The sequence below is a fragment of the Mustela nigripes genome, chromosome 3 (assembly GCF_022355385.1).
Source record: "Mustela nigripes isolate SB6536 chromosome 3, MUSNIG.SB6536, whole genome shotgun sequence".
In the NCBI taxonomy this organism is placed as follows: domain Eukaryota; kingdom Metazoa; phylum Chordata; class Mammalia; order Carnivora; family Mustelidae; genus Mustela; species Mustela nigripes.
This window is the reverse complement of record NC_081559.1, coordinates 192876871-192892597: the sequence shown is the minus strand read 5'-3', so window position 1 is coordinate 192892597 and position 15727 is coordinate 192876871. Positions and strand designations below refer to the sequence as shown.

The 15727-nt window shown below is 49.5% G+C and overlaps 1 protein-coding gene across 1 annotated transcript in view; it reads left to right on the top strand.

Moving 5' to 3' along the window:
• FAM135B (family with sequence similarity 135 member B) overlaps positions 1 to 15056 on the top strand; it is a 270098-nt gene extending 255042 nt beyond the window's left edge. Inside the window, exons 14-20 of the mRNA XM_059395210.1 lie at positions 1701 to 1867; positions 5077 to 5168; positions 6858 to 6955; positions 8200 to 8351; positions 10602 to 10712; positions 12038 to 12151; positions 12566 to 15056. Of these exons, the coding sequence (XP_059251193.1) occupies positions 1701 to 1867; positions 5077 to 5168; positions 6858 to 6955; positions 8200 to 8351; positions 10602 to 10712; positions 12038 to 12151; positions 12566 to 12771 (940 nt within the window). The 3' untranslated portion in view covers positions 12772 to 15056. The remainder of the gene's footprint in view (positions 1 to 1700; positions 1868 to 5076; positions 5169 to 6857; positions 6956 to 8199; positions 8352 to 10601; positions 10713 to 12037; positions 12152 to 12565) is intronic.
• The last annotated feature ends 671 nt before the right edge of the window (positions 15057 to 15727 follow it).

Below are 15727 nucleotides of genomic sequence, written 5' to 3'. Positions count from 1 at the left end.
ATTTATGTCCTACAAGTCAGAGAGAGAGAATAGTGGAGGTGGAATCTACCAGCAAGCCTATCTCTCAAATACAGTCACTGTGTAAGTTCTTCTGCCCTTTTTCTGTGTGCCTGTCTCTAATATTCTTCTTATGCAAAAATAGAGTAATTCTGCACAGACTGCAAGGTTTTTTCAACTTACTATATTGGGAACATTTCTATATGTACCGTGATTTATGAACAAACTCCTTTAGAGAGGGACCCTTGATATTTTTTTTTAGTTGTTATTATGATAAACAACTCCATTATGAATGTCACCATACCTCTGTCTTTGCATATTTTGACAGGGCCGTTCTTTAAGGGCCTCTGGGGGAGTCTTATTCAGATTTTCTTCCTCAGCCCCTGAGGGTGTCCTTATGCAGGTCATTCCTTTAGCAAAGCCAGACCCTATCCCTTCACCCTCACATTAGGGTTGTATCCATGTTGCTCCCTCATCTATAATCTCTACATTTGATTAAGTATCTATAGCAGCCTTTTATCACTCTTCTGCATAATGCTGAAGAGTTACGTATTACCGATAGCCACGAACAAGGTTACACAGGCAGGTGAACTTGGATTCCTTGCTTTATAAAGAACGCTAAGTACCTGTTATGCTCATGGCATAAATTTAATACATAGATAGCAAGCACTGCCCAGTGCCTGGCTTGTAAGGTCACTTACCGTCCTTACAGACTAATAGGGAGGTGGAAAGATGAGAGACGTGAACAAGGGTTAGTTGGGTAAACAGGAGGGTTCCTGTGTGTGTGTGCACAGCTGAGTCAGAAGGACCCCATCTGGCTGAGGGCAGCAAGCATGCATAGAGACACGGGGGGTCAGGGGAATCCTTTTAGAGGTGACCACAGAGCAAATACAAGAGACACAGTGGGGATGGAGATGATGGGGATGATGATGATAAGGCTGGTAATAGATCATTTTTTTTAAAACTATTTAGTTTTGAGTACTGTTCTAAGCATTTTGCATACACTGTGTCACTTAACATGCAGAATAGCTTTATGAATTAGATAATGGTGTATTCCCCATTTACAATTGAGGACACCCAGTGCAGAGAGGTTAAATGGTTGACTCACAGCTAATAAGTGTCAAAGCTGAGATTCTGACCTTAGCAGTCCCACTTCTGAGTCCAGGTTCTTAATCATCACCTTGTCCGATAATCAGGCAAAGATCATGATAACCAGGTGGGAAACACATTTCAGACAGACCTGAAGGCACCAAGGCATGGAAGTAAGCAAACTTCTTAGTAAGGGAATCCTGAGAAATGTGTTCTCTCTGGAGGCTGGGAGATGCTGCTGAGAAGCAGGTGGAGGCCAAGCCATGGTAGCCTGTGGGCCACCTGGAGAAGCTTTCACTCTGGGGAGATCTTTTCCAGGATTGCATGGATCCTTGGAGCTGAATGGAATCTTAGGCGTCCTGTTCCATGCAGGAAGCACATAGAAATCAGTAGAACCCAAACCCCAGAAAACTTTCCGTGGGATACTCTCTTGCCTCCTGGTTGAGAAAAAGCGTCCATCATCAGCATCTCCTGAGGCCTCATATTCTGCCTTTGCTGCTTGCAGATAATTCCTTGTAGATGTTCATCACTCCCACGGCCCAGCCAGCTCAATTCATCTTCTGCTCAACATGGCATATGCAGTGTGGCTTCTGATTAATTAGTGTATTCTCCAGTTTTTATCAGGCCAAAGAAAAATTTAAAAAAGAACTGAAGATTGATGGATTTCTGTACAGTGACTTATCTGTACTAGCTTCTGATATACCGTATTTCCCACCAGAGGAAGAGGAAGAAAATTTGGAAGATGGAATTCACCTGGTAGTCTGTGTCCATGGCCTAGATGGTGAGTCCCCAGAAAGGTTTCCTCCTCAAAATTCTCTACTGTAGAAAATTTATAAGATTTATGAATGAATTTAAGTCAGGTATGTTTTCAACAGTGTTATTAGTAACCATGGGAGGGCAGCATGCTGGGTCTAGGGAAATGACCTGGCCTTGTTCCAAAGGAAGAGATTTCTTTTCCACAAAAATCTGTTGAGTAAATGAAATTCATAAGTGAATGCAATAATGCAATGAAGGAATAAATGGAATAAATAAATAATGGAATGAATGAAGAAATGGGATGAATAATTAATGAAACTAATGAACAAAAATTAAAAAAAGGAAAGGAGCAAGTATATGGATGGATGGGTGGATGGATTATTGAAATGAAAATGTCAAGGGAAATGTGAATAGTTAGAATGTATAGGTTAATGGGTCCCATGAGCCCACAGAACAGCAAAGAAATGGAGAGCAATGAATGTGTGGATACATTTGGGACAGGCTCGGTCTACTGTCCCAAACTGTTTTGTTGTCTATTTTTATTCATTTCTTACTTATGGGGCAATTTTTGCATATTAGATGCTGTACCAAGTTCTGGGGTTGCAGAGACCCAACATGGTTCCTCACCTTAAAAAGTTTTTAATTTCATGAGATCAGCAAATATAGACTGAGAACTAAATGCTATTGAAGAACTATCTCCCACTGATATAGAAGTCCAAGGAAAGAGAATGGGGAGTAGGAAGGGCTCCTTCTCTCCACCCCACCTCCCAAACGACCTAGGACCCTGTGTTAGCTTTCTTTGGTTTCTTTGGTCCATTCAAAGGCTCTGTAAGATACAGAACTTAACTGCTCTGCTGGAAGATCTTGAGGTCCCAGTTCAGTCTGGACCAAAGGCAAGCACGTGGTCCTGATTGCCTTTGTGAATTTCAGCTTCTCCCTAATTGGCTGAAGGAAGCAGTCAGATCAGCGGGAGGTACAGGGTATTTGAGTTCTCCTCAAGCTCAAGTTGACATCCTAATTGATACGAGAACTGGAATGTGGAACATGATTTCTGGAAGAATCTTGAAGTTTACTTTATATGGACTCCAATGCATAACTAATGTGAGAGAAGGGAAGGGGCTCATCTAGGGCTTCATGGGTGATGAGAGGAAAACTTGTGCTCCCCATCTTCTGGGGGGTCATGTAGTAAGGACTGGTGGTGTACTATGCTCCCAGAACACACTGTTCTTTTTTTTTTTTTAATTGATATAATGTATCATTAGCCCCAGGGGTACAGACCTGTGAATTGCTAGGTTTACACACTTCACAGCACTCACCATAGCACATACCTTCCCCAGTGTCCATAACCAACCATCATTTCCCTACCCCCCACCCCTAAGCAAGCCTCAGTTTGTTCCGTGAGATTAAGAGTCTCTTACGGTTTGTCTTCCTCCCAATCTCATCTTGTTTCATTTTTTCCTTCCCTATCCCCCAAACCCCCATTTTGCCTCTCAACTCCCTCATATCAGGGAGAACATATGATAATTGCCTTCCTCTGATTGACTTATTCCACTCAGCATAATACCCTCTAGTTCCATCCATGGGGGTACAAATGGCAAGATTTTGTTTCTTTTGATGGCTGCATAGTATTCCATTGTATATATACACAACATCTTCTTTATCCATTCATCTGTTCATGGATATCTAGGTTCTTTCCATAGTTTGGCTATTGTGGCCATTGCTACTATGAACATTTGGGTGCACGTGCCCCCTTTGGATCATTATATTCCTATCTTAAGGGTAAATACCCAGTAGTGCGATTGCTGGGTTGTAGGGTAGCTCTATTTTCAACTTGTTGAGGAACCTCCATGATGTTTTCCAGAGTGGCTTCACCAGCTCGCATTCCCACCAACAGTGTAGGAGGGTTCCCCTTTCTCTGTATCCTCGCCAGCATCTGTCATTTCCTGACTTGTTAATTTTAGCCATTCTGAGTGGTGTGAGGTGGTATCTCATTGTGGTTTTGATTTTTATTTCCCTGACGCTGAGTGATATGGAGCACTTTTTCACGTATCTGTTAGCCATCCGGATGTCTTCTTTGCAGAAATGTCTGTTCATGTCCTCTGCCCATTTTTTTAAATTAATTAATTTATTTTCAGCGTAACAGTATTCATTATTTTTTCACCACACCCAGTGCTCCATGCAATCCGTGCCCACTCTAATACCCACCACCTGGTACCCCAACCTCCCCCCACCCCCCCACCACTTCCAACCCCTCAGATTGTTTTTCAGAGTCCATAGTTTCTCATGGTTCACCTCCCCTTCCAATTTACCCCAACTTCTTGATTGGATTATTTGTTCTTTCTGATAGAATGGGAGAAGATATTTGCAAACGACATATCAGATAAAGGGCTAGTGTCCAAAAATCTGTAAAGAACTTATCAAACACACTGTTCTTTATATCCTTAATTCCCAATCCTGGGGCTAATGCATTTCACTGGCTGTCTATATGCCGTGGATACTGGGATGCTTGGTCAACAGGTGTACTTGGCAAAGTGTCAGATAATCCAGTGGTAAATGATACATTGTGGGTGAGGAGGAAGGGGAGGAAGAAGAGAAGGAGCAACAGCCTTGGTGTATCACTCATCAGAGGCCAGGCACCCTTCTCGATGCTGAACGTTCATTACCGTCATCAATCCTCACAACATCCATGTAGAACAGGTGGTATTGTTGTTCAAACTGGAAAACTGTGAAAGAGGCCAGCTAAGGAATTGGGTTAAGTCCCCATAGCTAATGTGGTTGAGCCAAGATTAAAACCCAGCTATCAGCCTCCAGAGCCCTTGGTTTCATTCTGCCTTATGCCAGCGTATTCATCGTGTCCTCTCTCCAAAGCACCACCCCCATCGCTGTTGGGTCATCTTTTAAGAAATCTTACCAGATCTGGTCGTGCCAGTCCATTACCAAAAATCTTTCTTTAGAGCTCTCAGAAAATAGAATAAACTTCTGTCTTAGAAAGCTCCTGTGTTCTGAGCCTCCCCACTATCATCTCCCAGCCTTTCCCTCCTGGGATTACATCAGCTCCACACCTTTCCCAGGGATTCACACCAACCTACATCACTGCAACTGGTCACCCCAGGTCCCCTGGTGGGCTTCCCTGCTCAAAATGGGTGGATGGGAGAAGAGGGGGACTTAAATCCCTTGTGTCCTTTCTGATATGAGTAACTACAGGTCTGGGGTGGGGTGATCTGTCGTTTTTAGGGAACAGTGCCGACCTCCGCCTGGTAAAGACTTTCATCGAACTGGGGCTTCCTGGAGGAAAGCTGGACTTCCTAATGTCCGAAAAGAACCAGGTATGACAAAAACAAACAAATAGACACTTCAGGACTGAGAGGATCCCTGAGTCATGTCTAGAAGAGCCTCCTAAAATCCCCGCCGATGATCTGCGGACACTCCCGTAGAAGGGCACCCTGCCGAGGAGCACTGGGTGGTCCGGGAAGATCATCATTTCCTTTGGGAGGGGAAAGAACGAGTAAAAAGTGGGGTCATGTGGGTCAGGTGGCCAGGGTGCTAGGGCAGATGACAGCTGGGATCATACATGATTGAGGTGTCTGTGGGTCTCTACTGGGTGAAGGGGACGGTCACAGGCTAACCTAGCCCCTGTGATGCAGCTCTGGTGGCAGAGGGATTCCAGTGGGGTTCCATAGGGACTAGAGGACCAGGTCCAGACAGAAGGAGTGAGATGGTGGCCAGGAAGGGGGGGGAGCTGGTCCCTCAGGAAGGATTATGTCCCATGACATGTCATTACTGCCTAAAAGTTGTAAACCTCATAGACGTGTGGATTTCCATGACATCCTTTTAAAATCACCCTGGCTGGGCAGTTCCCGGCACCATTTTTAAGCCTACTATGTCTTCCAGAATATTGCACATCAAGGTCAACTCAGGCCTTATAATTACTATTGTTGATTCAATGATTCATGCGCAATTCACTGGATCTAGCTGAGGACACGGGGCCTGAGAGGCTGGGGCGTCACGAACACTGCAGCGTGTTGTAAACAGTTTAAACCTGACGCTGGTGTGGAGTGGGCTGAAGGACTCGGAGGAGACAGGCTCACACTGGGAAGAGCAGCCCCAGGCACAGGTCCTGTGAGCAGGAAAGCTAGCCTGCTGGCTGGCGAGCATGGCACTCTCTTACTCCATAGACACTGGAAAAGTGACCAGAATGCTCCATTCCTGCGGTGCCTCTAGGGCCATGGAGTGGCAGGTGACAACGCACCACAGGCTCCCTCGCCATTTGCCTGACAAATACTCACGAAACCCCTCGTCCAACTTTGTGGCTTGGCGCTCAGCACAGTTCCACGTAGCCCGCGACACTGAAGGACGACTCCAATGATGACAAAGTGTGTTTTGTGTGGGCCTCAAGTCTCTCTTCCTGTGGTTCCCATCAGTTTCCAAAAGTTTGGCCACCAATCTAGTGTGTGTGCCTCATTCCAGGTTTTCAAAGTCATGTGCGCCGTTTCTCCTCTTCCTTTTCTGCGCGTAACCTCTGACCGCTCCTACGGAGTCACTTTGGAGGGCTTTGGACCCTGCTCTAGACGTGGCCTGGTAGCGCAGTCTCAAGGCTATGCTGGGAAGAAAGCAGGGTTCCAGGGGCAGGTGGGTTTGGGCGTGAGTCCTGGGGGCACAGGCTCACCCTTAGAGCCTGGTTCCTCCTGGTACCATGAGGCCAGCGGGCAGCAGACAGATGCAGCCCCTGGAGACTGATGATGTGTCTGTCGGTGCCGTGTGCCTGCGGCTGTCCGCCAGCTTCTCCCATCTGTTTCCAGCCAGCCTCCTGACTGAGGGTCCCCTGGCATCCTGAGTCTCTTCCTGAGAGCCCCGATCTAGGGACTCCTGTCCTCGGTGCTGAACCCCCACCTGTTACCCCGACGTCAGGCTTAGGCGCGCTCCCAGAATGCGGCACCATGGAAGAAGGTGGCCTCCCGCAGAGCCTGGCCTTGCTGTGACCCCACCCAACACCCGGCCCCTCTCTCTTCTTCCAGATGGACACGTTTGCAGATTTTGATACCATGACAGATCGGTTGTTGGATGAAATCATTCAGCACATCCAGTTGTACAACCTCTCCATATCCCGAATTAGGTAAAAGGAAACCACAGGTAGTTAATGCTGGGGGAACAGGGGAGGCCTTTCTGGGTGTTGGCCGTAGACAAGTGGGGCGTGCTGCCTCTGTCTACCTCCTTCCTAAGCTAACTTGTGACTCACTGAAGTAGACAACTTTCAGAGCAGAAGGGAGGGGGGGGGGGGCAGAGACATTTCCCAGCTCAGCAGAAAGGTAACTGGACTACGACACAATTCTAGGTTTGAACGGCTGTTCTAACACTCACATGTCTGAGGCCTGACTCTACCGTGCCACCTGTCTCTGGCTTTCTAAACCTCTGAGCCTCCATCTCCCTGCCTGCTAGGCAGGGCGAGCACTGGCATCGGGTGTGGGATAGCGGACTGCATTGCCTGCCCCAGGAGAGGCCTCCAGTCCACACTCATTCGGTCCTTCTACTCCAAAATGAGCTTGGCTGAAATGTTTCCTGGTTAAGACGAGGGGCCATAGCTTGTGTTTTCTCTGGGCACTTACAGTCTGTGGACACAGTGGTGGGTCCACGCGCATCAGTCCTTTGAGGCCCCAGAGATAAAATATCCGTTCTTTATTTCACAAATGAGAAGACAGAGGCTTGTAGAGATGGGGCGGAAATCGGGTAAAGCCATCTCATGGACAAACGTTCCTTTCCTTTCTTGCCTGTTCTGGGCTCACTGTGAGCAGAGCCACGGACCTCTCATGGGGTAGGGTTTCTGTAAACAGGTATTCAGTTTGAAAATGATGCCATGTTGGGTCCTCAGATGTGTGAGTCGCAGTGTGACTGGAGCTGGGGTGCAGGAGGGGTGAACCGGGGCGCGGGCCGGCAGCGGGCGACTCCGTACACTTGGAATGATGACGTGTGATGCATCAAATCGCAGAGCGAGTCAGAAGTCAGGTCCCCAGCAGCCTTATCAGCTAGGCCAGGGAAGTGGGGTTTCATCCTGTGAAGGCCAGGACCCCCTGGTGGCCGGAGACAAGACACAGGGCATGGACAGGACTCATTTCCTAATGGAGCCCGGCCACACGCCCGCACTTCTCTTCGGACCACACTGGGCAGCAGAGACGTCGTGCCCGAGGTCCCCGTCCCAAGCTCACTGTGGCCAGAGGCTGGAAGCCCAGGGAGGGTGGGCTGGCAGCGCCCATTCTCTTGGCCAGAGCCCCCGAGTCGGGGAGGGGGATGGCGGGCTCCCTCACACCCCAGCACAGCAGCTGGCCCACCGCGGCCACACTCATGTGCGGGTCTGTCCCACAGCTTCATCGGCCACTCCCTGGGCAACATCATCATCCGGTCGGTCCTCACGCGGCCGCGCTTCCGGTATTACCTCAACAAACTCCACACGTTCCTGTCGCTGTCTGGGCCTCACCTGGGGACCCTGTACAACAACAGCACGCTGGTTAGTACAGGTGAGCAGGTGAGACTCCGCCGAGCCCGTCCCTCCTCACCGTCCACTCGGGGCAGGGGGAAGATGAAAGCCCAGGGGAGGCTCTTCGGGACGGAATCTGGTGGCTCCAAGATCTCGTCTGCAAACAGAAAGGGGATGCCCTGGGCTCCTGGCTGGACAGGATCGAGCGGGCATGGGAGTGGGGAGTGGGGAGCAGGGGTGTCTCAGTCTGCTCGGGCTGCTGTAACGAATCACCACGGACTGCATGACTTACAGACCACAGCCTGGAGGCCGGAGGTGCGGGCCCCAGGGGCCGGCAGATTCAGTGTCCGGGGAGGCCCTCCACTTCCGGCTTCCGGGGGGCTCCTCCGCTCAGCCTGTAGCAAAGGGCTCGGAACCACGTCGCTGCCGCTGCAAGCCTGTGGCTGAGTTCTGACCTAGACACTTGGGGACGATTTTGGCCAAGACATTTTCATCTCTCTGTGACTTAGTTTCCTTAGTTTTTTTAAGTTTTTTTTTCTTTCCCCAAGGATTTTATTTATTTATATGACAGAGAGAGACACAGGAGAGAGGGAACACAAGAAGGGGGACTGCGAGAAAGAGAAGTAGTCTTTCCACCGCGCAGGGAGCCCGATGCAGGGCTCGATCCCAGGACCCGGGTTCATGACCTGAGCCGAAGGCAGGTGCTTAGCAACTGAGCCACAAATGAGTCCCTTAGTTTCTTTATTTTTAAAATAGAGCTAATGTGTGTCTGTATGTCTGCTTGTGTATATGTATGGATACATTTCTGATCTCTATGTATACGTGTGCATATGCATGTCTAAAATATGGATATTGGGTGTGTGTGTGTGTGTGTATGTGTGTGTGTGTGTGTGTGTGTCAGGATTGCTGAGGATGAAGCAGGAGAAGGAAGGAAGTTGACTAAAACATACGAGAGGCCAACCATAGCCAGAATCTACACTTCTTGCCGGAATGGAACGACACGGCCCGCAGCCTTGAGGCTCTCCAAGTTTCCTCTAGCAGGTTAGGGACACCGTGGAGAGTAAAGGAGCAAGGCTCAATGCATCTTGGACAATGAGCAGAATCTCCAAGGCAATGAACGGTGGGACAAGCTTTTTGTGCAGCAGAAAATAGTGTGTATGATAACATGGAAGCAGGCGACAGGTGGCTCTTCGTGGCAGGAATACAGGCTGAGCTAGAGGGACAGGAGGTGACCGTGAAACTCTCAGCCAAAGCCTGATGATGGAGGGTCTCCCGTGACGTGCTAGTGTCTGTGGGAGCCCCATGGCTGGCAGATAGCAGCCCAAGGAGGGTGTAGGGTCTTGTGTAATCACAACTAGTCTCTTAAATCATACTCCTAACATACTCCTTCCACGGTCCCCGATTGCCCACAACCCATTAGGTGGCCTCTGGGCCACCCCAGTACGCTCCCACTCCCCGCCCGTCTCCCAGCCTCCTGCACTGCTGGGGGACACTGAGGGACACTGGGCTGCTTGCCTTCCCCACGGAGTGGGTCAGGTCTGTTCGTCGGCCTTGATGTTATTTGAAGGACGTTAACTGAGGCGTTAACCGCAGCGCGTGGAAGGGTGTCCCTGTGCCTTCTCTCTGCCTCACGAACCAGGGAAGCCACCGTCGGACAGACGCGTGACTGAAACCGCATCTAACCTTTTCGTATTTATAATCATGTCTGCGTGTAAACACACGCAACACGACGAAAAGAACCGCATCATATTCACTTCCTTGCACTTTTGTCACACTCATTTTGTCGTGGGAGTGCAACGCCCGGCAGCATCGGTGCTCCTTCACCAGGGTCAGGGACGGACTGTGAAGTGGAAGGTGCTTCGGGTTCTGTGTGCTACGAGCACCTGCAAGGGGCACTCATCGTACGGCTGTTTGGGCGGCTTCTTCAGATGTGTGGGAGGGGGTCAAAGGGGTCGAAGGGCACGAAGTGTCATCCTCCGGACCCCCGTCGCTTATCATTTAGCAGGATGATTTTATATCCCTGCCACAAATACGTTAGAGTTTTCCTCGGACTTCCCCAAAGTTTGCCCAAGCCCCTACTACTCTCTTATTTTAAAATTGGCTAAAAATCACAGTTCCACGTTGATCTCCCCCCAGTTATTTTATTGATTGATTGATTGATTGTTTTTCAGCACAGCAGTATTCAATATTTTTGCACCACACCCACTGCTCCATGCAATCTCCCCAGTCATTTTTACTCTCTTTAGGTTTCATTATTGATTTTTGTTCTGTTTCATTTTGGTCCTTCTAGGCCTGTGGCTCATGCAGAAATTAAAGAAATCCGGGTCCCTTCTGCAGCTGACCTTCAGGGATAACGCTGATCTGCGCAAATGTTTCCTCTACCAACTAAGCCAGAAAACAGGTGCGTGCCTTCCTCCAGGGCATGCTGCTGCGGTCACGGTGTAAGCTGGAGGTCCAGCCCGGAGACCCAAACACTCCCCTCTTGCTCCGATGCACACAGGGAAGGGTAGAGTCAGGAGGTACTGCGTGCACAGAATCTTTAGCAAACAAAGGAGGCCTCCACCTACTCACAAACTCAGCCGCTCCCAAGAAGGGCGTCTCAGATGCCCCAAGGTGGGCATCGAGGTCATCTCCACACACGCACTGTGGCCTCTGCTTTCCGATAAGATTTCGATGCCCTCATCACACTTCCCAGGTCTATGTGCCTACTCACGGCTCCTCCCCAGATACAGACCCACCCACATAAAGAGCAGCTGAGCCCTGGCCACTTAAGTTAACAGTATGGGGGGAGGCAGGGGTTCTTCCTGGGCAGGGATGAAGTCACACCTTCACCCCACTGTGATGGGAAGTGCACACAGGTGTTGGAGACCCTGCCTGTGTCGTGGGGACGAGCAGAGCACAGCGGTGGTCTGAGTGTCAAGCCTCTGTCCCACGTCACCCCCTCCATCACCTGGTGAACACCACCCCCTGACATTTCAGCCCCTCTCTGAATGTGAGACCTCGGGCAAGTCCTTACCCAGTGTGTCTCTGGGCAAAGTTGAGCTTTCAGGATCCCCCCACAAGGAGAAGTGGAAGCTGGAGAGCAGTGTGGTCACCACAGAGATCTTGGGAGCTGGGGTGACCCCGCAGAATAGGGCGAGGGGCTGGTCTTCATGGCCCTGTCTCAGAGGCAGGCTGGACCCCCGCAGGTGGTCTTGGGAGGCTGGAGGTCCCACCGCGGTGCAGGGGCACAGGCTGAGGGCCCTGCAGGGAGAGGGCCTGGGGAGCACTCTGCAGGTTCTGTCTGCAGGACTGGGCTGGGTCTGAGGACGCAGGAACACGCCGTGCCGTACAGCCCCTCTGTCTTCAGCTGCAGGCCGCTGTCGTCCAGCAGGGACAGGAGGTGTCCTGCAGTCAGGAGCTGTCCCCATTGTGGAGAAGGAGGAGCAGAGTCCTCTTTTCATTCCTTATGGGCTTCTTAGAGCTGCTCCCCCAGAAAGCCCCCTTTGTCCCCTGGGTGCTGCTCCCCTACCTCTGTAGAGAAGCGCTTGCCCATGTCTCTTTAGCTTCCATGGCCAAGGAGAACACAGCAGCCCCTGCTCTCTGAGACCAGACGCTGCAGGGCTGGGCCAATAGTGTCTCAGCCGGGGGGTGTTCCCGCCTTCCCCCTCTCTGTGCTTCGTGTGTGCACAGCGTTGGGGGGTCTTGGGGAGACCCGGCAACAGGCACGCTCTTGGCTCCTTGCAGGTCTGCAGTATTTCAAAAATGTTGTGCTGGTGGCTTCTCCCCAAGATCGCTACGTGCCATTTCATTCAGCCAGGATTGAAATGTGTAAAACTGCCCTCAAAGACAGACACACAGGTAAGACATAATAATAATAATAATATTTATTATTATAATATTATATATAATATAATATATTATTAATATAATAATTATTATATATTATAATTATTAATATAATAATTATTGTGTTATATTAATTATATATAATTATATATAATTAATATATAATATATAATATTATATATTAATAGTATTAATATTATGTTATATAATATAATTATATAATAATTATAATATAATATAACAATAATAATAATTATTATTATTGTTTTTCCCGAGTTTCTGATTTATAAAAACACACTCTGTGAGCTGGCCAGTGCCTACAAGGGCACACGGGACTGTCCGTGCCGCACACCCCGGGCTCTCCTGGTTTCCTTGGGGTCCCGCGGCCCCCTTCTGCCCCAGGTCACCTGCTCCTCCCTCCCCCAGGGCCGGTGTACGCGGAGATGATCGACAACCTTCTGCGTCCCCTGGTGGACGCCAAGGACTGCACCCTAGTCCGGCACAACGTGTTCCACGCTCTGCCCAACACTGCCAACGCTCTGATCGGCCGGGCCGCCCACATCGCCGTGCTGGACTCCGAGCTCTTCCTGGAGAAGTTCTTCCTGGTGGCGGGGCTCAGCTACTTCAAGTAGTGGCTGGGGCCGCCCGCGGAGGCTTTGTGACCCCTGAACGCTCTAGCTGAGACGTCCCTCGCAGCCCTTGGCCACTGCAGGGTCCCGAGGCCAGGAGGGTGGGGTGGGGACCGGCCGTTCCAGGTGCTTCCATCTTGGAGATTTGGGAAAGCTGAACCCGTCCACGGTAGTGTCACCTGACAAGAGGTTGTCCGAAGCTGTCCGGCTTCCTGGAGGGTCTTTCAAGATGCTTTCTAGGAGAAATATGACGAAATAAAGAAACAGAATCCTCGGAGTTGGTGAGCCCACCTTTTTCTCCCTCCGCTGGCTCACCGAGTCCGCTCCAGTCTCCCTAGATGTGCCCGGTATGTTCCTAGCTCATAGCTTTATCATTCTGATTCAATCCTGTGCATACAAGCATTTCAGAACTCAGGTGAACCTCCGTGCGGAAGTGGGGCGTATATTCCTGTAGATACAACCCGTAATCGATTCCAACGTGCCACTTGTTCAAGACAGCGTGATGTCCACACGGTCATTCTCCCATGTTCCACCACCAGGGGCAAAGGAATGCTTTATGGACTTGAGTCCTAGTTCATGTATAGCAGTGGGAGGGGTGACGTAAGGTACAGGGGCAGAAAGGCGATGTTCTTGGAAAATGCAGGTCTGTGATGAAGAAAAGCAGCTAGAGGGAAGGCGGTGAGCTCCGCTGCCTCACCTGCCCCTCCAGACTGTCTCTGCAGAGCCCTGGCCCACAGATTATTTTTGTGAATGCTTCCATCTCTCTCTGTAATTGGGGAAAACAGACTCAGATTAAGGGTAACAGAGGGAGGCACTGAGACAGATGGACAGACAGGCGTGAAGCTCCTGCTGATATTCTTCCAAAGAAATGCTATATTAGCATTTGATGCAATTACAAAAAAAAAAAAAAATACAGATACAAACGCAACCATTAACATGGCCAGCGGCTTCTCCTCTTTGTGGAAGGACAGACATCTAAATGGAGGAGTGCTGGATGAAACCTCAGGGGAGCTCGAAGAAGGTGCTGGATATCTTTTACTAGAAATGTCTTCTTGCCTTAGGAAAATAAAGGGCTAGGAGAGGTCACCATTGATTAAGAAAAGAATAACAACAATAAATAGCAGGACAACAATGCAGTTAGAGAGGAGGACGTCAGCCCGATTGAGGACGCAGCTTAAACTGTTACTGGTAAGTCACTTAAGGGACGTTTTGAAAATGGCCAGGATATTTGATGGGGTCCCAAAGACTGAGTCCACTCTTGGCCTAAAGGAAGCCTGGAGAATCACCTGGTCACACGAAGGAAGGCGCGGACCAGGACAGGAGGGATGGCTAACACAGGAGACCCATCTTCCAGAAGCAGAAGCTCCTGTTTCTGCAAAACCACCTTCTCATGTGTTTCAGAAAGTCCTCTGAGACCAGCTTCCTGGTCCCGGCGCCTGGACCGTGACCTTCAGTCACTAGTGCTATGGTCCTAAAACCCAGTAAATCTTGGCTTATCTGAGAATTGTAGTTCTCCCATGTTGACAGCATGACTTTGCCAAACACACGCAGACCACAAGAAACCAGTCCCGGAAGGCAGCTTCGTAGGACAGAGACCTGTGGGTTTCTCATGAAAGAAGGTGGGGGTAGATTTGAATGAGCCACGAAGGCAGACTCGCAGACAGTGGAGCAAGGGTTCCCCTGGGGGTCTCCTGTGAACTCTCGTTACGTCCTAGGCTTCACCCATATGGGATCAGTAAGTTCTGTGTGTATTTTTCCAAGTTCCCACCGGACAGAGACTGGGATAACCACAGGATAACAGAAGCGGAATCAGTTCCTGCACTAGAAGCCCACGTAGCTGTGTTTCCTGGTCTAGACGCGTGGTCAGGCTCCATGCTGGACCATATGTTTGTAGCGGGTTTTCCTTTAGGGCCCGTGAGGAGCCCTGCCCCTCCAATGAGAGCATTTCGTTTTGTGTTTCCGATACCCATCAGCAAAGTGTGTCATTCCCTGGTCACTCGCAAGACCGTGTAACGTGGTTCCAGAGCCAGGGTGAATCCAATGACCATCGTCTTTCCCACTACCCAGATGCCATTTTTAACTTCAATATGCTGTCTGGACATTGCGAGAACTCATGGCAATAAACGTCCGGCTGCATGGTGCACCCCTTTTTTTACAGGGGTGATCTGCTGTCTTTGTAAACCCTCTCTGGCCTCCGAGCATCTATTCTCTTGTGTAGAAAGTACGTATCTATACTGTAAATAAGAGTGTCCAGTGTTGCGTGTCATGCCTCATTTGAAAAGGCTTTTTTATGTCTCTTTCTAATGAAGTATATAGATATCTAATATATATATATATATATATATATATATATACATACATAAATATATATAATGTAAAACAGGGACATTATATTATTTATTATAAAAATTATAAACAAAATGCCTGCCAAGATAATGGTCTAGTATGTTTTCATTCTTAGCATCATTTTTGTTTTTTGTCTTTATGGATGTTCAGTTTCTCAGAAGTAGTTAGAGTAAAGTGGTCCTCCTAAGATACACTGGAATCTGTTGTTCACAAGCCGAATACAGCCAAGAAGTAGCTGGGAACCAAATGTCCCCTGGGCGGTCAAACTCATACCTCGATGGCAGGTTGAAGGCGCTGGAGCGCTCTGAGCCCGGGCGGCGGCTGGAGAGAGGGGAGGCTCCTGCTGGTGCCCGTGGTCCGCCGGTGTTTGCCAAGCAACTTCCCGTCATGCTGGGCGGGAGCTCAGGGATCCAAGGCACACGCCTGCCCTCCAGGAGCCCAAAGGAGAGGCAGCCTTGTGCTGAAGGAGGGTTTTGGTGAGGAAGTTCATTCATTCATTCATTCATTCATTCATTCACTCAGCCAATCTGTATGGAGGGCCTGCTGTGCCAGGGATGTACAGGTCAGACTGAGCAGCTCGCAGTCTGGTCAAACCGGAGGGTGAAGGAGGTTG